We start from the raw sequence: 22,158 nt of genomic DNA, 5'->3' as shown, positions 1-22,158 counted from the left end.
CGACTTTACATTCATTTTCGTGCGAAAAACGAGGCAACGAATGCAAATGAAACTAGGTAAATTTATTCATCTTTTATGTGGATGTTAAGGATCCTGGAAAGCGAAAGAAAAAGGAAAGGAGAAAATTGTACAATTTATAAAGATTTAGTAGTATCGACGTGTATCTACAAATGCAATTTCCAAAGGCAATTAGAACGTTGGGTGCATCAACAATTGTTCCTATAGGGATGTAAAGTAAGTGCGTATCCGAAAATACTCCCTTTGGAATAATTGTGACCATCAGAAACTACTTATGTCATTCGCAATTATAGGAACGTACAATTTTCAAGCTGCTGAACACAATCCCGACCTACCGTAAATTTCATCACCGCATAACACTCAAGGCACATCTAATTCAATATTTCAACATAATTAGACACAATTAGTAAGGTAATAAATTTTTAACGTAAAACGAGTAGGGTTGGAACACTTGACAACTTCATCTCATTTTTCTACACATATAGATATAATTCCGCCCTCTTTTAAATTAAGTCATTTAAGTGGGGATGGGACAAGAAGACGTCACTAAAATATGTTTTAGAATTAAAAGCTTTTGCCAGTTTTCATTTAGTCGTATTTTAGTGTTCGCTTATTAGATTAGCGGTATTATAAACATAACATTAATATCAATTTAAATTTCTGTCAAATTATAATACAATACGTCACTTAAGGTAATTAGAAAAAAAATTACTAATTTAAAGTGACAGCGCGTATAGTGAGGTGAATCGCGGAATTCTTTAAATTTTAAATGTTGGGGTACGCCGGACACGGTTTAGGCGAGATTAACGAAAGAATTTCTCACCCATCGGAAAATGCCGCACAATTTTCGGTTAGCAGCTTATTGAAGTTTAGTCAGAAGAGGCCGCGAGCGGAAACTAAAGCTAACGAAGGTAGGATTTTTTTGACACTTAACCCAGAAAAAAAACTCTTTCGGATGAGTGCATAAAAAAGGGGCAACCCGTTTGGTTTTAACACAGCTGACTTTATTCATCACTGCACTTGTCAGTTATGTCAGTTTCGATTGATCTTAAGAAGCCGACGGAACATCCTTACGATTTGTTCCATCTCGACGTAACATTGGCGTTGAAAAAATCGTTTAAAATTAATTAGACTACATCATTTTATCGAACACTTATGTACAGATTAAAACCACATTTTTACACGACCTTATATTTGCTAGTTGAGAGCACATTCAAAACCAGATACTGCAGTTGCAGTGGATTAATGTTCGTAAAACTGATATGTTTGAAGCATCTAAGAAAAAGAGGCATTTTCGTAAAAGTCATACCTTGATATTTAATACACTAATAATATTATTATCTACCCCTACCATAACACAACAGTAAGCCCTGGAATCAATAATTCAATTAGAACAAATCGTCCCACAGTGGAATCAGGAGAATTTCTCAAACAATTTAATTTACCGCCCTACCTTTAATACTATCCTGGCTCCTGTAGTATAAAAGGGTTGTAAAAAGTCTACCACTTAATTTGTATAATTATGTCTCTTAGATAAAACCAGTTGCCAAATTCTTGACAGAACAGCTTCCTAGCTCAAAGCAAATATTAACCAAAAAATCCTATATGCTTAAACTTTACCAAAAGTCGTATATGCCGTTTTATTGGTAAACACTAAATTGTTCAAATTCTCACAGGAAAATTTTTGTTGGTCTCGTCAGTTTTTATTTGCACAATAATACAATACAAATTGGTTTGTTTTGGATTCCTTCTATCGTTTTGTCCATCTTTTTCTTAACACATGACTCATAGTATTTTCCCTCTGCGATCTTGACGCATTTTCCGTCAAGCATGCGAAAATTGTTTAACGATCTTTTAAGAAGTGCTCAAAGCACCGCAAAATTCGCAATGCGATTGCATCACAGAAATATAATTTCGAATACCTTAATAAACATTATAGATTGCTTTTTGAAAAAACAAATTCGATGCCGTTGCGGCGCTCCAAAAATCCGGCCCGTTATTTTCTGTTTCCGTATGCCTAATATATCTACTGCAAAATTTGAACCGAATCCGTCGAGCCGTTACCTCGGAAAATTGCATTTATGCTCTGTCTAAGACGTCCAAAATTTTGGTATATATCTCGTTTTAGTTATAGCAACTACAGTATCTGCATCTGTATCTTTTCGAGGCATAAAATACACCATCTTATTCTGTTTGTATTCAAACTCGGTCCTTCCGACCCCAAGCACCTGAAAAGTCTACATTTAATCCACTACCTTGTTATACCAACAAAACATGTTCCATTATCTCAGAACATTCCACTTTCTAGTCCGCTGAGATTACGCTTTTTACGACACGCAGTACCCTCTGCGATAAGGGTACTTTTTCTGCTTCTATACAAATGAAAAGGATATCCCAAAGGTCTTGGGATGGACCCTGTACTGATTCCCAAATGTTTAGATTTTTTCTTCACTCGCTTGAAACCCTCCATTCGATTTTCCGATACGATTTAGACATTCACAGATTGGGGAGTTTTTGAAGGGGTTGATATCTCAAAAAATTTTAAATTGCAACTCCTGTCGAGTTTCACATTATGTTAAAGGTAATTAAAAAAAGAAATACATTCCTTATTTTACTACACTCGATTTTCTTGGGGAGTTTCTAAAAAGTAGGGTGTATGCAACAAATCCCAGAAACAATAAATAATGAAACCATTCACCAATATCATTAGGGACATGGTTCGAAGGATTCAAATTCCATTTATGAGCGTTTGGGTTATTGCGAAATTGACGAAGGTCGACAATTTGAAAATTTACTATACCTAAAGGTAATAAACATGTTACGGTCCCATTTGGTTTCGGGTTGGTAGATATCGTATTTGTTTTTTAATTACCTTTAAGATAAAGTGACACTGTATATGGGTTGCAAATTAAAACTTTTGGAGTTATCATCCCCTGAAAAAAAAAACCCAAATGTAATGTGGTTTTAAACCATCTAAAAATGCAGATTACGTGGGCAAGATTTGCATTTATATGTGCTTCACTGCTTCTGTCCAGGAAATGTGAAAGTTTGGGTCTGATTGGATTTTTATATGATTAAAGAGATTTTTTATTCTCTTTTCACCGATGTGAAATATTCTATCATTTTTTTTAAATAATAATAATAATAGGATATGATCGAACAAAAAATACTAGTAAAATTATTTATTTTTACATTTTTATCAAGCAGGCTAGTTAATTCAATCATGGTTACTTTTCATAATTAAAAAAGGGTAAAAAGTCGTTTTTAACCATCTAGGAATTCAAAAGTATGCCATCTTTTTTTATTAAATAACGAAAGCTCTTATAGCCGAATTAAGCTTTAGTTTCTTTGTATCTCAAAATTATTTTATTTTCGGTAATTAAAGAATTCTAGAAAGAATTATTGTTGTTATTACAGTAGGTATTCGATTTCTTGTATCTTTCTATTAGCTTTGCTTTAAAACTAACCTGCTACATTTGCAGTCTATTTCTTTTTCTGAATTGTTAATTTTAATAATTGGTACACAACTGGCGACAAGAATAACATACATACATTGTAACATTGTTACTTTGAATATTATTATTTAAAATTCAGTTTCCGCAAGATACTTTCAACTCTTTACAAACCGTAAGGCGCTGTAAACGAAGACTGAAATTTTTAGCTTCTTATCTCGAGCTAGGTAATTACGTATACGTACGCTGGTAATTTTCCGAGGTAACGGCTCGGCCGATTTTGTTCAAAGTTTGGATATTAGACATACGGAAACGAAAAATAATGGACCTGAAATTTATTTTATTTTACGCAAACTAAAGGTAGCAGTATGATATTGGTTCGAAAACTACCGAAGGTAAAAAAAATTGTGGTAGAAATTAGTAACCAATAAAAATCAAATTATAAAACATGTTTGGCAACGTGCTGAGCTGAGCACTAATTAAATAGGATGCTTCACTACAATTCAAAATAGGGACTCAAACGTGACAACACAAAATCAAAATACAATGCTTCTTCTCACTTATACGCTGGAAAATGAATCAAAATTCAATTAAACTAAGGAGAAAATCCAGGTTTTTCTATCTAACGGATCCGGGTATCGCGTAATGACACCAATAAGTGATTCTCGAATTAAAATTTGCAATTCATTTGAAATGAAATGTTACAAACGGAAAATCACACTGAAGAAGTTTCGGAGCTAAAAATTTAGTTGATCTTAGTATTGGCGGTCCATTGAAGTAAAATTAACCTGACACCCCTACCCCCTTGTAAAGAGATTAGCATTTATCTCTAGAAACTACTACTCTAAAAATTTGCATTTATTTGGCGATCGCTCAACGGTGTTAAACCTATAGTGTTTTTAATAGGGATCAGTCGTCACATTCTAAAAGAAATTTGAATTTGAAACCTTTATGATGTTCTATAATGTCTGCGGTAAATGAGCTTTTTGAGCGGATTTCATTCCCTTAAATAGTTACTGAATTAACATATTTTAGAATACAAGCATAATAATAGTGATTTAAAAAAATTCAATCAAATATACATAACTTATTACATGATATTATGTTGTTGTATGGCCAGTAGTGTAGGGCTCCACTTTCACTTTTGCTGGTGATCCACTGTACTACACTAGGTACAGGTCTTATATAATAAAGGCAACACATTTGTTTTTAAAAAAAAAAGCACTAACGTTTGCAGAATACTACATAGACACGTATTCTTCATCAAACAAAAACATATTTCCCAGTTTTGTTAAACATTTGTAGCTGCATCTGATGTGCATCTATAATATTTTTGTGGGTTTCCCATCTTGAATATAAACTCCTGGACAAAATTAACTCACCACTAACACTTTTCAAAAATATTCAGCGATAATGATAAGTTTTAATCTACTAACTGTCTTACAAGTAGGATTTAGGGACTCCTGTGACATATCAAGCAGTCAAGCACATGCAGTTTTGTCTTAAAATTGTACCTGTCTATTAGCCCACAAATTGGTTTACACTTGATTCAGAAACTGCTGGTTGCAATTTGTTATTAAGCTAATTTTTGTTATTGGTTGTGTGACGTTCGTGTTTTTAAGTTTATCTACAAGTGCTTGAAAGTAGAAAAATGAATCGCCAAAGAAATTTATCGGAGGAGGAGGCAGTACAGGCATATCAACTTTGCTGGACGAGGTGGTACTCGATGCGTTATGTTGCCAATGTGTTAGGAAGAAATAATTTCAGCACAAGTCGCATGGTAAGTCGATTTAACGAAATGAAGACCAAGGCAAGGGCGAAAATGATGTACCAATCAAACGGATGACCGTTTCTGAGACTGTCCGCTCTTAGAAATTGAATAATCACTAGTAATGTGCTAAAAAAATTAGTTAGCAGCGGTTCGTAATATTGTAATATCATCTCGACTAGTTAGAAAACGTTTAAATGAAGCCGAATTAAAGAACAGAAGACCGGGGAAAAAAAACTTATTTACCAGGGGGCACAGAGTTCACGGATTGCGTTTTGCCAGAAACCATCAACATTGGTCAGTTGATGATTGGAAAAACGTTTTATTCTCTGACGAAACGAGGGTTTGGACGTGAGCGAGTCTGGCGAAGAGATGGGAAGAGATTTGCAAATTGTAACATTTCTCCAAAGGTCCCATTTGGTGGTGGCGCTGTAATGTTTTGGGGTGGCATCTGTTTCGGCTCTCGCACAGAGTTGGTCCCTATACCCAAGCAACACAGTTCCGTATAAAATGCGTTTATAGTGTACTAAAGGCCTACGTGTAAAAAACCTAATATAGTTCAGTTCACATAAATCATATTCGGCGGATGTTGCTATATTCTTGTAGAATATTATGCGTTTATTATACTTGACACTACTTGACACACGTACGATTTATATGTGTTTACTGAATACGTTTAAATTTCGCATATGGAATATGTAGTAATAGCCTTACGCATTATTAGTATTTTACCGAGTAGTCATCAGATATATTCATCACTCAATACCTATCAATGATATTAAAGACGAATTAGAAAAAGCCGGTCACCAAATACGAAATATTATGAACATAAGGCATAAGATAACCAAAGAACCATTGTCACTTTTCTACGTTGATCTTGAACCGAGTGAAAATAACAAGAGAATATTTGAGATAGAATTTCTATGCAACAGTAAAATCAAGGTAGAACCACCACACAAGAAAACAGGAGTCGTACAATGTACAAGGTGTCAGCAATACGGCCATTCCAGGACCTACTGTACTAGGCAATATATGTGTGTAAAATGCGGGAACCAACATGATACCAAAACCTGCACAAAACCTAAAACTGCGCCAGCTAAGTGTGCCTTGTGTGAGGGTAATCATCCCGCAAATTATAGGGGCTGTTCTGTGTATCAAGAACTAATAAATGCAAGAAATAAAACATTTAATAGACTAATCCCCAATACAAAACTTAGTCAGACACCAACTACGATTCCAACACCGAATATTTTGCCCAATAATGAGAAATCACAAAACTGCACTCCAACATATGCCCAAATTACCCAATCTCATTTTAACACACACAACATCAATGAACAAGCCAACTCAGGGGGAGAGCTTACTGCTTTTCTAAACGAATTTAAGAATATGTTTGCGCAACTGATGAACCAAAATAACATCATGCTCAATCTACTGTCTACCCTAGTCACAAAAATAAACTGTTAATGGCCAGTATAGTAAGAATAGCTACTTGGAACGCAAATGGTCTTTTAAACCACAAGCAGGAGTTAATAAGTTTCCTAAATATTAATAAAATAGACATTATACTAATTTCAGAAACCCATTTTACGGATAAAACAGTGCTACGTATCCCAAATTACACCATTTACAATACAACTCATCCAGATGGTACTGCTCACGCAGGAGCTGCAGTAATCATCAAAAATTCTATATCGCACCATGAGCTAAGGTCATTCCAAACTGAAAAAATACAAGCGGCAAATGTTAAAGTAATGGCATTTCCTTGGTCATTTACAGTGTCCGCAATATACTCCCCCCCTAGACATAAGATCTCTACGGATGATTATATACAATTCTTTGATACTCTGGGAAACAAATTCATCTGTGGAGGAGATTGGAACGCCAAACACATCCACTGGGGCTCCAGACTCGTCACAACAAAAGGTAGAAACCTACTCAAAGCAATAATGACAAATAATTATAACTACCACAGTACTAGAGAACCGACATATTGGCCTACAGACTTAAATAAGATCCCTGATCTGCTAGATTTTTACATTTCTCATGGGATAGCCACAAACTCAGTCCTGATTGAAACCAATAATGATTTATCATCAGATCACGTCCCAGTAATACTAAACTTAAGCAGTAGAATCATCAATAAAGAACTGACTCCAAGACTTGTATCAAAGCAAACCGACTGGGTTAAATTCCAACAATATATTGAGGAAAAAATCGATCTCAAACATCGTATAAAACAACCAGAAGACTTAGATCGATCAGTTCAATACCTGGTTACTCTTAGGTATTCAAGAAGCGGCATGGGAAGCTACGACTAAAGTAACAGAACCTGATCATCATACAAAAAACGTCCCTTTCTATATAAAGGAACTAATTGCTGAGAAAAGACGAGCTAGGGCGAAATGGCAAAGATCTCGAAATGCTACTGACAAATTAAACTACAACAGGCTGACTCGACGTCTCCGTACAGTCTTACTGGATTGTCAAAATGCCAAATTTAATTACTATCTCAAAAATCTTAAACAAGAAGATCGTACCATCTGGAGGGCAACCAAAGGATTCAAGAGACCACAAGTCGGCATACCACCCATCAGAAAAACTAATGGAGACTGGGCAAGATCTAACAAGGAAAAATCTAACACCTTTGCTGAGCACCTATCTAAGGTATTCCAACCCTTGGAATCAAACATAGCTGACGAAACTATTGAGGAATATCTGGACATTCCCTGCCAAATGTCCCTACCTATCAAACCTATTTCGCCAGCAGAGATTCGGTCCGAAATGAAAAAGTTAAATGACAATAAAGCACCAGGTTATGACCTAATAACAGGACAAGTTCTGAAAATGCTCCCAGTAAAGGCTATCGTGTTATTGGCAACTATATACAACCGCATGTTAAGTATGTCCTACTACCCCATCTTATGGAAATATGCGCAAATAATAATGATTCCCAAACCCGGGAAAGCGCCAGAAAACGTTACATCATACAGACCGATTAGTCTTCTACCATTGCTAGGAAAAATTTTTGAGAAACTTCTCTTTAAAAGGATAATGAACAATACGAATATATATTATCTCAACTGCCCCTGCACCAATTCGAATTTCGAGAAGGCCACTCAACAACACAACAAGTACACCGAATAGTAAACGAAATATCAAGGAGCCTTGAGGAAAAGAGATACTGTACAGCCGTGTTCCTGGACGTTGCCCAGGCGTTTGATAAAGTCTGGCACACTGGCTTACTACATAAATTAAAAAGGTCCCTTCCAAGCTATTATTACCTTCTCATTAAATCTTACCTTTCTGACAGATTCTTCTCAGTAAAGTATAACAACGAACACTCCAACTACCATCCTATAAAATCTGATGTCCCACAAGGCAGTGTCCTTGGTCCCCTACTTTACCTAATTTAGACTGCTGACATACCCGAAGCTGCAAGCACTGTCATCGCTACTTTCGCTGACGATACGGCAATTCTTTCTACGCACGATAACGCAATACTGGCATCTGAAAACCTCCAAACCCACCTAAACCTTATAAATGAATGGCTCTGTAAATGGCGCATAAAAATTAACCAAACTAAATCCGTACAAGTGACGTTTACTACGCGGTTCAACGTGTGTCCAACAGTTACCTTAAATGGCGTTCCAATACCTGTCAAGTCAAGACCGAAACCAAATACCTTGGCCTGCACCTAGACCAACGACTAACGTGGAAAAAGCACATCCAAACTAAACGTCAACAACTAAATCTGAAATTTCGCCAAATGTATTGGCTGTTTGGACCCCAGTCCAAACTGTCCTTGTCCAACAAGCTACTACTCTACAAAACAATGTTGAAACCAATTTGGACATATGGAGTGCAACTCTGGGGATGTGCCAAACCCACTAGGATTAAGACAATACAACAGTTCCAGTCCAAAACCCTCCGCGCTATGGTGAACGCACCATGGTATGTCTCAAACGAAACCCTACACCAGGATCTGGGCATTTTATTCGTCACTAACGAAATTCAAAGGCACGCCCAAAATTACCACGTCAGACTCCAGGGCCACAACAATGATCTAGTACATCAACTGTCCGCTGCCCACCCCCCTTCTAGAAGATTAAATAGGATCTGGCCTCATGACCTGCAAGCACCCTAATCTGAAAGGACGACTATAGGAGTACTGCTAATGAGTGGTTCCTCCCTACAACGCTCATATAAGTCGACACATTTACTTAATACTCCCTGTAGAGTAGATTGTAAATTTACTGTTAATAATAAAAAAAAAAAATTATTAGTATTAAATTCGTCGATAGTATACCGCTAATAAATAATAAATGCAATATATGGGCTTGGTAGATTGTATATTTAAACAAATCAGAAGGTCTGAATCATATAAAGCACATAATAATTACAAAGTCCATCACGAACATTCAGGGTCCATTTTCTTTATTGCCTATTTGTAAACCTTGGTATCCTAGCCGCCTTTGCATCGGTAAGTGGTGTCGCTAGGCGTCCCCCGAGCATCTATACCAAGGCACTGTAAGTTTCTATAAACGTTTTAACTACAAAGATGAGTCATTTCCAATTCTTGCCGTCTTTGCATAAATATAACGTGACGGTTGGCGTCGAAGAGGCGTCTCTTTGCGGAGTTTAAAAAAGCCAAGTTTAAACTTCGATCTGTTGAAAGTATTATTAAAGTTACCTTGAGCTTGTCGTCCAAGAAGCGTCGTTTTCAATTCTTGCCGTCTTTGCATACATAAGAGGTGCCGGTTTGCGTTGAAGAAGCGTTTACCTACAATCTGTTGAGAGTAACTGTAGCCAATTTTGCAAGGTTCCAGTCCAGAATACTGCTTTACCACGTCCTAATAAAGATGAATATCAGAAAATATAATCCCATCATTAGTGTCAACTTACCGTATATCGCAACGATTTTCAATGAATTTTAATACGTAGAATATACCTAATTTTTATTTGTATTTTATAGCAAGAAAGTAAACCAATATTCCTGTTTGGTAAATTAAAGTGGTGTCATATACATGAACTCTATGGTTTATACATATGAATAAAAATCGTATTTAAAACGTAGGGTATAAAATTGATCTACAAAAAAACGTACCACCATCAGTACTTTAAATAGTTATTTGTTTCATTAGTACAAAAAATGTCAGTTTTCGGGACGAGGAAGATAGTTGCTGGACGACGCGTTAGCGGAGTCCAGCAACCTTCCGAGTCCCGAAAACGCATTTTTTGTACGAATAAAACATAAAATTTTTTCTCCAACTCCCTTTACTTCAAATTATATTCGAATTTAGATTCAGTCACAGTTTCACTACTGTAGTATAAGAACTTCTGCTTTCTTGTCCTCACGTGTCATGCCACTCTAGTTTTTAGGTTAACTTATAACCTAGTCGTTCTTACTTCTTACTTCTCACCTCTTGCGACTTTGTAGGGAGCAAATCTTGAGGTAGCATGTTCTGCCGTTTCTATAATCTCTGGTGGAGTGCAATCTAGGTCGCTATCAGTTTCAGTCATTTCTATTGTATACACAATTAATCGTGTTATATTTTGTATTGAAATAAAAAACTTACCATACAGTTTTTTAATTAAAATTAATTGCAATTAACTTTTTCAAATTTTGAATTCAAAATGACAGATAATAGTGCAATGGGTCTGAAGTAGATGGCGTTACGCGCGACGGCGGGTTGTATACGTATTAAAATTACGTTCACCGAATATGTAAATTACGTTCCACATGGTTTAAATAAAAATAGCGAGCGTAAATCATTTTCAATACATGTACATACGTATAGGTAACATCATTATTTGCATTGAATATGCAAAAATATTTGATTTGTATGTATAGAAATATCTTACAACCTGCAATGTAAAACGATGTCAATGTGACATATCTCCGTGATTGTAATTTTTTAATTGGCCAACTTTCAAGGTCAATTTCTTTTTGGTACTAGGACCAAAAGTATCCACTTTTTGTACAGTTGCCATGGTGAAAGCGATTAATCCGCAAAACGTCAATTTTACGTACCGAACACTGTCACAAAATAGTGTCTTATTCAGGTGGTTGGAGAAAAAAACTTTTTTTAAACGTAAGTGTGTTTGCTGGGTACGTGCCATTTGCTCCTTTTGTGGGTCCTAATTTATTCATGCAAGACAATGAGCGGACTGACGTGGCTAGTCAGGTTATTGATTACTTACATGCTGTTAATATTCCGTTCGTGGAATGGCCACCTAACAGTCCCGACCTCAACCCCATTGAGCATTTATGAGACCATCTTAAAAGAAAGATCCGAGGTCACAGACTTCCACCTACCACCCACAAATCAACTGGTGGGTGCGGTAATTGAAGAATATTCTCCAGGATATCATTGAAGATTTAATTGCTAGCATTACAAGCCGTGTGAATTCGGTAATTAAGGGTAGTGGAGGGCCTACAAGGTACTAAAGTGACATCGGACCCTTTAACTTTATTGCTAGCGATTGTTTAAACATTTTTCATTTTCATATCCGTTCCTTTTCAACAAAAGCGGTCCTTGATAAGGTCATGTTTCGCTGATTTCTTTCCCAAATGATTGTGTAAACCCAATTTCTAAGTTTTCACATGTAATACCACTAGTGCTTGAATTATTTCCGGAAATTTGTTCGAGCTCACGAATATTTTAAAAATATTCGTGAGCAAGAACAAATTTGTAGAATAATTCAAGCACGTGTGGTATTCGGTAAGAAAATTTCACACCATATTGAACCTCAACGACTTATTTGAAGATTTGTTCTCTTCTTCAAAATAGATCAAGATAGCCTTTGAATGACATTTTACAGATTTGAATTGAAATTGACCTTGACAGTAAGTTTATTGTGAGCGTGAACGAAGTGATTAGATTCGGTCAAGAAAATAAGGAAGTTATTCGTAGCGAAATTCAGCACCTAACGTCCCAGAATACTAAGGAATCTAAGTCAAGTGTTTGGAAGCAGTTTACTGACTTTTGCTCTGAAAAAAGTTATGTGTTATGATAGGGAAAACATATCTGTAAAGGAATTGGCAATGATTATGGAAGATTATGGATTTAATATCTACCCAATTGTATTTATTTCTGCTAGAATACTTTTTTATAACGCGGGTAAGTGACGTTTTATGTCAAAACGTTCTCCTATGACGTCAAAAAATTTCCACTATAATTCGCTGTAGGTTACCCCTGCAGGCAAAAATTTCCGATAAATACCTCGGTTACCATGATAACGTGAGACGAAATCTGCATTTCATTGGTCGAAAATTGTTGGTGTGAAATTTTCATTATAATACCATAAGTAGTCGAAGTATTGTCGAATATTTTTGAGGTGCTGTCACGAATGAGTGGAGCAGCAGCTCAAAAATAATCTACAAATACTTCGACTACGAATGGTATTCGGAGGACTATTCAATGAATCAAAAGAAAAATTAAGCATAATTACCCACGCGAATGTATTTCCATGACAACAATAAACGTCAAATAAATTATGGAAGTTGCTTTTCATTTTGCTATTGATTCTATTCGAACTTTTGTGCTCCAAGCTAATTCGTTATGAGTGATTAAATTAAAAGATGTGGTGATAAGTCGGTTGTCGAAATTGATTAACAAACTAAGAAGAATGTTCTGGTTAATACGACAAAATTTCGCGTCATTTCACTGGTGGAAGTTTGACAAATGTCATTAAATAATCGCATTGAATTGTCGCTGAAATACCACACGTGAAATTATCGTAGGTAATTGCACAAGTGCATCAAAATTACCGATAATTTTTTTGAAAGCATGTTGTCTAAAAACTGCATGAGTTTATTTTCATATTTTGGCGAAAGAGCCCGACACCGAAGGTGGAGGGCTCTTTTAACAACATATGAAAATGACCGAATGCAGTTTTTTTACTGACAACATGCTTGAATAAAAAATTATCAGGTTTATTTTGATGCATGAGTGTAGTTTAGGGGAATATTTCCCGAAGAAGCATTACTTGTCAAACTGACGTTACCTACTTATAAATTGTCGGTGTATTGTGAAATTGTCCAAAGGAGTTGCCAGTTGCCATGGATATGGACAGTGCAATTATCGCAGGGCTCTTTCGCTTTCTACAGTGCAATTATCGCTGTAATTGAGGGATAATTGCACACCTCATATGGCATTTATGACATATGAGGGAAATATTCCCCAAAATTACACTCGTGCATCAAAATAAACCTGATAATTTTTTATTCAAGCATGTTGTCAGTAAAAAACTGCATTCGGTCATTTTCACATTTCGTTAAAAGCCAAAATATGAAAATAAAGGAAATTTTTTTTCCGGGTCGATCTGAAACAATTTTTTTTTCGGGCCTCAAAAAAAAGGCAGTGTATAACCCTCCTTTTTTACCAAAAATCGACTACACCAAAATTTCTCGGGAAAACACTTTTTCTTATTAATTTTGGGGCGTAGAATCCAAAACAATTCGTACTTTTTCGATTAGGCTTCTCAATCAAAAGTTATAGACTAGAAACCAATTTCGAAAGAAAATTCAAAGGGCTGTAACTTTTGAACTAGTACCCCAATCTTCGAACTGTTTCAAATTATGGATTCTACAGGGCACATTCTATAAGAAAATTTTTTTTCCGGATCGATCTGAGACAATTTTTTTTTCGGGCCTCAAAAAAAAGGCAGTGTATAACCCTCCTTTTTTACCAAAAATCGACTACACCAAAATTTCTCGGGAAAACACTTTTTCTTATTAATTTTGGGGCGTAGAATCCAAAACAATTCGTACTTTTTCGATTAGGCTTCTCAATCAAAAGTTATAGACTAGAAACCAATTTCGAAAGAAAATTCAAAGGGCTGTAACTTTTGAACTAGTACCCCAATCTTCGAACTGTTTCAAATTATGGATTCTACAGGGCACATTCTATAAGAAAATTTTTTTCCGGATCGATCTGAGACAATTTTTTTTCGGGACCCAAAAAAACGCAGTACTTTTAAGTTATTTAAATATTTGAGAACAATTTAGAAGTGTTTAGGGAAAGTTTCCATTGTCACAAAATCAAATATAAAAATCCGATACAACTGAATACCGAACGATCCTGGAGTGAAACTTTTTGACTCGATAGTCTACGTAACTTGAAAACAATAGATACCTTTCTTATATCCTTAAGACCATGTGTACCAATTTTCAAAGCGATCGCATGTTTCTAAACAAACTGTCATGCACACGGACAAACGGATGGTCAAAAATGGATCGGGTTCAAAATCGCTAGGATTAATTTCAGAAAGGCGTACGTATCATGTGCACGACGCTTTGAAAACTGGTACCTACACGTATTCTTAAGGATATAACTGGTATAAGAATAAGGTCCTGGTAGGTACCTCCTATATAATAATAATACGCTTTTACTCCCCTTAAATTTGTATATAACAATAGAAATATAAAAAAAGCCAACCCCATACAAAGTATAACTTGATTTTTTAAGTAGTACTTATTAAGACTTTTATCTAGTATACTATTTTAAATTTTTAATGTATTTGAGTGACAAGTATTTGAATACTTTTCAAAGTATTCGAATATTTTTTATAGTATTCGAATACATTCTAAAGTATTTGAATACTTATTTTTTAAAGTATTTTAAAACTTTTCAATGTATCTGTATCTAGTATTCGCTTGTGCTGGGCGTGAAAGTATTTAGTATTCAAATACCTTTGATTTGTGTAAAGTATTTACTATTTAGTATTCAAATACTTTTTGAAAGTATTCTACCCACCTCTGGTGGTAACTTTCAATTTTATTCGAAAAGATCTTTCTTTTTTAAGGAAATGTGAGCTTTTGAAACAAACCAAATAATGGCGTCGACATTTACTTTTAAATGTAGCCATCACGGCAACTAACTACTTTAAACCAAAATTGCAGTCTGATCTTCAATTTTTATCGTGTTGATGGACTGGTATATATTATCGACTATCAACGGGTATTATACCCCTTAGAACTTACTTTTTACATATGTGTTCTACTTTTAACATACAAGAATATTAAGCGATATACCTAAAGTGGTACACAGTGGTGCATACAAGCATCTTTAATAGAGGCATTTTAAGAAACATTTCCGATGGAAACGCAATCTTTGATAAAATCGCCACAAAAAAAACACTTGATCCACTTGTCGTCTCATTCTGAACTGAATCATCACTGCTCTAAAAGAAATCAGTCATGTATGTATTACATGTGCACAGTAGGACATTGATATAAAACAGTACTTCCTTTGATTTTACTACATTATTACGCTAGAACGCATCAGTAATTTAGTTACAGAAAAATTGCCCTAAACCTTTTTTTCTTTCATTCTCAGGTTATGGATATGACAGAAGCACAAATGTCGAGAAACATAAAAAACCGAGACGAAATCGAACGACTTTTACAACGGTGCAGTTAACGGCGTTGGAGAGGGTGTTCGAGAAGACCCATTATCCCGATGCATTCGTTCGAGAAGATTTAGCTTCCAAAGTTTCTTTAAGTGAAGCGCGTGTACAGGTGCGTATCTATACCATAAGCTTTCACCTGCTGCAACGAATTTTCAGGTATGGTTTCAAAACAGACGAGCGAAATTTCGACGCAACGAACGAAGCGTCACCCTCCAACAGAATAACGGCAGAACGAACCCATCCCCTACTACAAAAGGCTTGGAAACTCCAACAATTTATCACCAAACGCCACCAATTGCGTCAGACCTTCAGTACGTGCTGCCTTGGAAATGTTCCCATTATTCGAATCAGGATTTGTACAGTGGTCCTAATAGTTTAAGTGGCTTAAATACGCAAAGTTGTGGATTTTTACCTTCCAGTTTGAGTTACTGTGCTTCAAACATTCCCCCTAGCACTGTATATAATCACCTGGACATGAGTTCTTTGCGATACCGTTCTGAATTTCCACCCCCACACGCCCATATTTGAAATAAAATGTAGATGTAAATAAATATCATTTAAGGTAATCAGTTATTTTATGTTACTTTATTACAACTATTTTACCTCAAGCCATCGCTCCACATTATAAGAGCAAACGGAAGGAGAAAAAATATGGGTGAGTCCTCTTCTCAGCAACTTTAAGACCTGGAACACTGCAAGTAATAGTTTCACCTATAGGTTTTCGGTTATACCCTTTCCGATTTTACCATTATTTTTAATTTTTTACTTCCAAGCACATTTAAACGGTGCGATGGAGCGACAAAATTTTGAGCTCTGGGACGTTTCAACATAAAAATTGCCCATTTACTTAATTAAGAACAAATTTGTCAAGCAGTTTTTTACAATTTTAAAAAATAGTTCTGGCATTTTTGATCGAAAATGCCACTTGCCTACAAATTATGTGCAATGTGCAGATCGCGGGTAGGATTCTAAAATACTCGCATTAATTGGTTTTTAATTATTAAACGAATATTTAGTGGGGTAACTTTGAATCTTCTTTCACTTTATAAGAGTCATAACTCAAAGGAATAAAAGCGAGCGGTTCATTTTCTTACACCGAAGTAGATGTTTACCTGTAGATTATGGGGGGGGAGATCTTTACACATGACCATTTAAAGGCCGCCTGGCATACCTTCAAAATCTACGCTATATAATACAAAAAAAATCAAGACCTTAGAGAAAGTCCAGAAATATGGCATTATCCCTTTGTAGGGGGTCTTCTCTTCTTCCTTCTTTCCACTCCTGTCTCGCCCACGCGATTCATTTTGCTCCCTTCCGACAAACCGATTTCGAGATGGTCTTTGCCATCACCGATGAATATATTTCTTCCAAACGTCCCAATTGCCCTTTGTCAGCACTTTCCTCTGAAAATCCGCTATTAAAATATAAGGAATTATAACCGATTACGATAAGGGGTCGAGGAAGAGGACTATGGTTGGTAGAAAACAGTTCCGTTTGTTGAGACCTTTATAATAAATAATAATGAATAATAAAGCTTATTTAATGTTCCGTAGAACAGCCTACATACATTAGTCAATACAAAAGCAAATTAAAAATATTACAAATAATGTAAGAACAAATTTCAATTAGATTAGTCACTGGATAGTTTGGGCAACCCTCCTATATATAATGTTTGCAATCCTCCTGTATAAAAACAACATTTGTGACTATCTTCATGTAGGTTATTGTTTCTGTTACTTTAACCTTACTTTTTTTAAAATCTTAAATAACTTTGGATTATTTCATTGAAATTCTAAAATGGATTACGACGATTATGATGATTTCGACGACTTTCTATCGGTATAAAAAAAATTATCGTACTACAAATAATGAATGTTTACATTTTAGGATGATTCCGATATTTCCGTTAATATGAACCATCCCAGGCCGCCACCCGAAGTAACATACGAGCAGAAGCTTCAAAACCTTTTCTTTTATATTATGCGTGGGAACCTGGAAGGAATTTGCGAATTACTCGATTCGGGTTAGTATATAAATCAGTTGCGGAGTATTCCAATTCCTGCTTTGCAGGCATAGAAACCAATTGTGCTTTACAAGATCGTTGGAAACCACTGACTTTAGCCGCATCTGTTGGTAACGAGCAAATCGTTCACGAGTTAGTTGTACGCGGTGCAGATGTAAACGATCACCGAGATCATGTTACTGTATTAATGCTGGTATGTAGCTGTCTTGAAAAGAACTCGCCATTTGAAAAGTGTTACGAAATTGTTGTGGAGTTAATAGAATGTGGCGCCAAAGCCGATGCGTGTACCCGACGAAAAGAAACTGCTTTAATGTTTGCGTCTGGTATTGGAAATGCAAAAATTGTAGAGAAACTGCTTACATGTTCGAATATTTTAGCCGAAGATCAACGAGGATGGAATGTACTGTAATTGTGTTTTTACGTTATTTTACTTGATTGTTGCAGGCACTATTTTGGGCTGTAAATTCTAATAAGGTAGAGATAGTTAAAATACTTCTGAATGCGGGATTGAATCATACAAAACCAGATGTGTGCGGTAATACACCTTTGGAATTGGCAAAAATGCAGGAATTTACCGAGATTATCAGCCTTCTCTCGGAGGATACTGGCGATACAATGTGTGTGCCAATGAAGAACACTTACGACCTAGAAGATTTTTTATCAGAGTCAAATAGGTATGTAACATCACCTGTTGGACATGCACCTTATCCGTTTTCCTTTCAGGCCTCAATTTCTGCCCGATATTCTTTCAATTCTGTATGGGGCACGGTGTGAAAGCCTTCAAAATCTATTCGTAGATACTGATTTACTAGCATTCTTATCTTCAAATGAAAATTCTTTATCGGAACTAGGAGTCAGATTGCCTTACCAACGCAAGAGGATATTAATGGGTTTAAGCAACTTTCATAAACATTTGTTTAAGAAGAAATCAATTCCAACTGTCCCAAAAAATGCGGAATATACAACTATTGATGTCTCTCACGCTTTATTTGCAGCAGTACGTCACTTGACTGTAATGGAAGCTAATTTGGTGTACATATTACAGTCCAATAACCATGATTGGAACGAGTATGCCGAGAGTATCAGCAGCATAAGAAGAAAGTTCATTTTTATGAAAAAGGTTGCTAATGATTTAGACAGGTTAACGCAACAGGTAGGTCTCATATTCAATAAGTACAGGGAGATTATTTGAATTGTTTCAGTGGGACCATGGCAGTAAACCTGTCGATTTGATCATAAGAACGAAGAATTCATGGTTGAAGCTTATCAAAAAGTTCACCTACTGCGGTATTGTTCTAATTGGTGGTACTTTTTTAATTAAAAAAATTATTTAAGCGCAAAGTAATGAAACTGACATGTGATTGTGATATTACTATCATTCCTAGCCTTTTTATTGCTAATGTCATTTGTTGTGCCATTATTATCCACTTCATTACAATTTAAGTGTTTAAAATATGCCTTAAACGTATTGCTGCCAAACATTGAAAAGTGTAATCTATGCATTGTTGGTCTAACAACATTTTAAAAAAATGGGAGTGTTTACCCCCTAGTTTATGTAAGTTACTTATCTTCATTTCTGAACACCTGAGAGGTGGAAGTTGATATCATTACTTAAATAAGAAACAAAGTTGTCTTTGTAATCATATTACCTTAATTGAATAATAAATTTTAGCACACAATTAAATTATTATTTATTCAATGCATGAAATAGATGGCTATAGGAAACCAACATTAAGTACATGTGCATTAAGAGTTGTTTTTACAGTTCTCAAACTATTACCATTCTAATGGCCGTTTGCACCAACAAAGTTAAGCAGAGCTGAGCATAAGCGTAGCTTAAAATCCATGGCAACGATTATTGAGACAATGGTAAGCTGGTAATGGCTAAACTCGGCTTAAATTTGTCAGTGCAAACGGGCATAATATCATTAATTTAATATATTTCAAACTTTTTGTCTTTGCTATTCGCGATTCAGATTGAGACCTATGCGGTTTCAACAGGTATGTGCATATAAGACCGCCATTCTGTTTATTTACAATGGCCAAAAGTAATCAATATTGTAGTTTTTTTTTACTGCAAAAGTAAATACACTTGCAAAAATTACATTTGAATCAATGTATAGAAATGTGTATGAAAATAATTTGTAATGTATGAAAAGTGCCATCTTAGACCGCCATGTTGAATAGAATTTCAAACCTGGTGGCTGTGAAGCAGCCCTAGACCACAAAACAGAACAGTTTTGTGCCCTAGACAGAAACTTGTCTAGGCGAGTGACTGGAATACTCTCGGAATTACATATTTTAAAAATGAATATTGAACTCACATTAAATCCCATTTTACCTGCCTTTTCTCCAATTATCAGAGAAATAATAAGAAATACATTAACGGATCTGGATTTTGGTGAGTTACCTGCCTCTCGATGTTTTCCTACTAATCGGGCAATAATTTCAGGTATCTCGGGTCAACCTTTAAGAATTAATGCTGGATCTACAAAAATGTCACCCAATGAATACATGGAAAAGTACATCGACAGTTTTAAGCTAGAAATACCTTATGCAGGGAAAACTCTGGAATGGGAAGTAATTTTTCAAGAAGAGGATTTTGCGTACGCGCCCGATTTTAATTTTATTAATGATTCGTTTCTGTCTGATCCGGATGTGAACGTGATCAACGATCATGTGCCCAGCCTTTCCAAATGGAACGTTGCAGATAACAAATGCTTCAACAGAGTAATTCGCGAATTTCTGGTGTTGTATAAGGAGTTACAGGTGCGTGTTCCCAATTAACGAAATTCAAGTTGACTTAAAACAACTTTTAGCTATTGAAATTTCAAACGGAAACGTGTTACTCACGACTTTCAAGTGAATATGATGATCTACTTAAGAATTCTTCTTTATCTAACACGGATGTAGAGCTCTACATTGATACTGCAGGTGCCGTACACATCCTCATGCCTATCCTGGTAGACTTTACTTGTATTCCACCCTATGTTCAAGAGTAAGTTGTATAAATTGGGAGAAAATTATAATTTTTATTCGTAGGCAAAAAGGAAGTGGAGAATGTTTAAATCCGCATAAAGATATAGCAAAGTTAAAGATTTCATTCTCAAAACCTGAGTATAGTAAAATCCAAAGTACTTTACAACTTACCCCACGCCTTGAACAAGTAATTGGAAGTGCTACTAACCTAAGAATTCCAGTTTATAAAAAAGACACGACATTGTCGGCCTACGTTACCGAGATAACAAAATTATTAAAAAATAGAGTAACATTCCTTGCAGACCACTACCGCATGAAAAACGACTTCATTACAACTTTAATTGCAGAATGCGGCTTAAACATTGTAGAATATGACAACATATTATTTTCAAAGGCTACTTTACTATTTAATGTTAACGAAGTATATGCATTAGTGATAATCTGTCTTGGTAAGTTATGGTAACGTATAATCCTTTGTTTAATTGAACTTCTCCAGGTGACAAATTTCCACAAGAAAAACCTAAACTTACACTGAACTCCATTTATTATTTGAAGAACGATAAACCGTACTCCCAAATTTTAGATGCGTACCCTTACAGTCCAAGATGGAAGTGTGACGAAATAATTAAGCGTTTATTGATATATCTTCAGGAACAAATACCTAAGTTTCACGCTGTGGCCCAACAAAATTTCAGTATTTAGTGTATTTTTGAAATGTGTTTATTAAAGTTTTGTTAACATCACTTTACTGATTCGTACAAGTTTAAGATGTTGGAGTGCTATAAGGTCACCGTCCCATAAGCGAAAAGCGGCAAGATCGGCCTCTTCCATAATGTTTGGCATCTCTACAATACATACTGTTCTTAATTTCCAGAGGAATTTCAACGTACCTAATCCACAGGTGTTATATTCTTCCTTTTCTCGCTGAATTGTCATTTTAATGACATCTTGCCGATTTGCGTGCTGTCTGTTTTTACGATTCCCGATCGAATCCTTAATCGCAATTTGTTCCAATTCTTCATCGAAACGTGAAAGATAACTTTCAATAAGCTCTTCTGTTTGCTGTGCGCTGCATTTTGTCACTGAGCTGTCTACACGATCTAAAAACCATTGTATCTTATTTGCGATTACTGAACGTTTTAGATTTTGCACTTGATTGCTTTCATTACGTAAGATTATCCTACAAATTAAAACGGTACGCTCTAAGTTTGCCTACAACTGATGCATACATTACCTTCTTGTCTTTTTTGACAAGGCTTTGGTTTTACGGCTGTTGGGGTGCTTACATTTTGACAGTTCTTTTGATAGGTTGCGCTAAAAAACATTAATTTACAAGTTATATTTCAAAATTCTATCTGTTAGTACCATTTTTAAGAATCAAAATACAATGGTAATTACTTGCTTAATAAGAGAAGAAAAGATAGGTTAAGTCACGTGGTCTACAAAAGCAGCGTTGCCAGATGGTTTTAACCTAAAAATTTCTTTGGGTTAACAACAAAAAA

General features: G+C 35.5%; 4 protein-coding genes across 4 annotated transcripts; 3 read left to right on the top strand and 1 right to left on the bottom strand.

Moving 5' to 3' along the window:
- Window positions 1–615: 615 nt before the first annotated feature.
- On the top strand, window positions 616–16,196 carry LOC116167443 (paired mesoderm homeobox protein 2-like). Its single transcript, XM_031482805.1, has 3 exons — window positions 616–929; window positions 15,582–15,763; window positions 15,811–16,196. Exons 1-3 carry the CDS (start codon window positions 788–790, stop codon window positions 16,180–16,182), a joined length of 696 nt encoding a protein of 231 aa, XP_031338665.1. The 5' UTR covers window positions 616–787; the 3' UTR covers window positions 16,183–16,196.
- A 1,164-nt stretch (window positions 16,197–17,360) lies between these two features.
- Window positions 17,361–19,348, top strand: LOC116167439 (ankyrin repeat, SAM and basic leucine zipper domain-containing protein 1-like). The gene is made up of 6 exons (XM_031482802.1): window positions 17,361–17,493; window positions 17,542–17,677; window positions 17,725–18,077; window positions 18,122–18,351; window positions 18,401–18,830; window positions 18,880–19,348. Exons 1-6 carry the CDS (start codon window positions 17,452–17,454, stop codon window positions 19,009–19,011), a joined length of 1,323 nt encoding a protein of 440 aa, XP_031338662.1. The 5' UTR covers window positions 17,361–17,451; the 3' UTR covers window positions 19,012–19,348.
- A 483-nt stretch (window positions 19,349–19,831) lies between these two features.
- LOC116167440 (BRISC and BRCA1-A complex member 2-like) lies at window positions 19,832–21,399 on the top strand. The gene is made up of 5 exons (XM_031482803.1): window positions 19,832–20,078; window positions 20,130–20,446; window positions 20,497–20,675; window positions 20,720–21,105; window positions 21,153–21,399. The coding sequence occupies exons 1-5, from the start codon at window positions 19,985–19,987 to the stop codon at window positions 21,356–21,358; spliced, it is 1,182 nt and encodes a 393-aa protein (XP_031338663.1). The 5' UTR covers window positions 19,832–19,984; the 3' UTR covers window positions 21,359–21,399.
- LOC116167444 (translation machinery-associated protein 16 homolog) lies at window positions 21,354–22,112 on the bottom strand. The gene is made up of 4 exons (XM_031482806.1): window positions 22,022–22,112; window positions 21,891–21,970; window positions 21,547–21,836; window positions 21,354–21,501 (listed from the first exon to the last, which is right to left on the bottom strand). The coding sequence occupies exons 1-4, from the start codon at window positions 22,022–22,024 to the stop codon at window positions 21,380–21,382; spliced, it is 495 nt and encodes a 164-aa protein (XP_031338666.1). The 5' UTR covers window positions 22,025–22,112; the 3' UTR covers window positions 21,354–21,379.
- Between the last annotated feature and the right edge of the window lie 46 nt (window positions 22,113–22,158).

This window comes from Photinus pyralis, unplaced genomic scaffold, assembly GCF_008802855.1.
Source record: "Photinus pyralis isolate 1611_PpyrPB1 unplaced genomic scaffold, Ppyr1.3 Ppyr1.4_LG3b, whole genome shotgun sequence".
Lineage (NCBI taxonomy): Eukaryota > Metazoa > Arthropoda > Insecta > Coleoptera > Lampyridae > Photinus > Photinus pyralis.
Note: the sequence above shows the minus strand (reverse complement) of the source record. Positions and strands in the feature narration are given on the sequence as shown.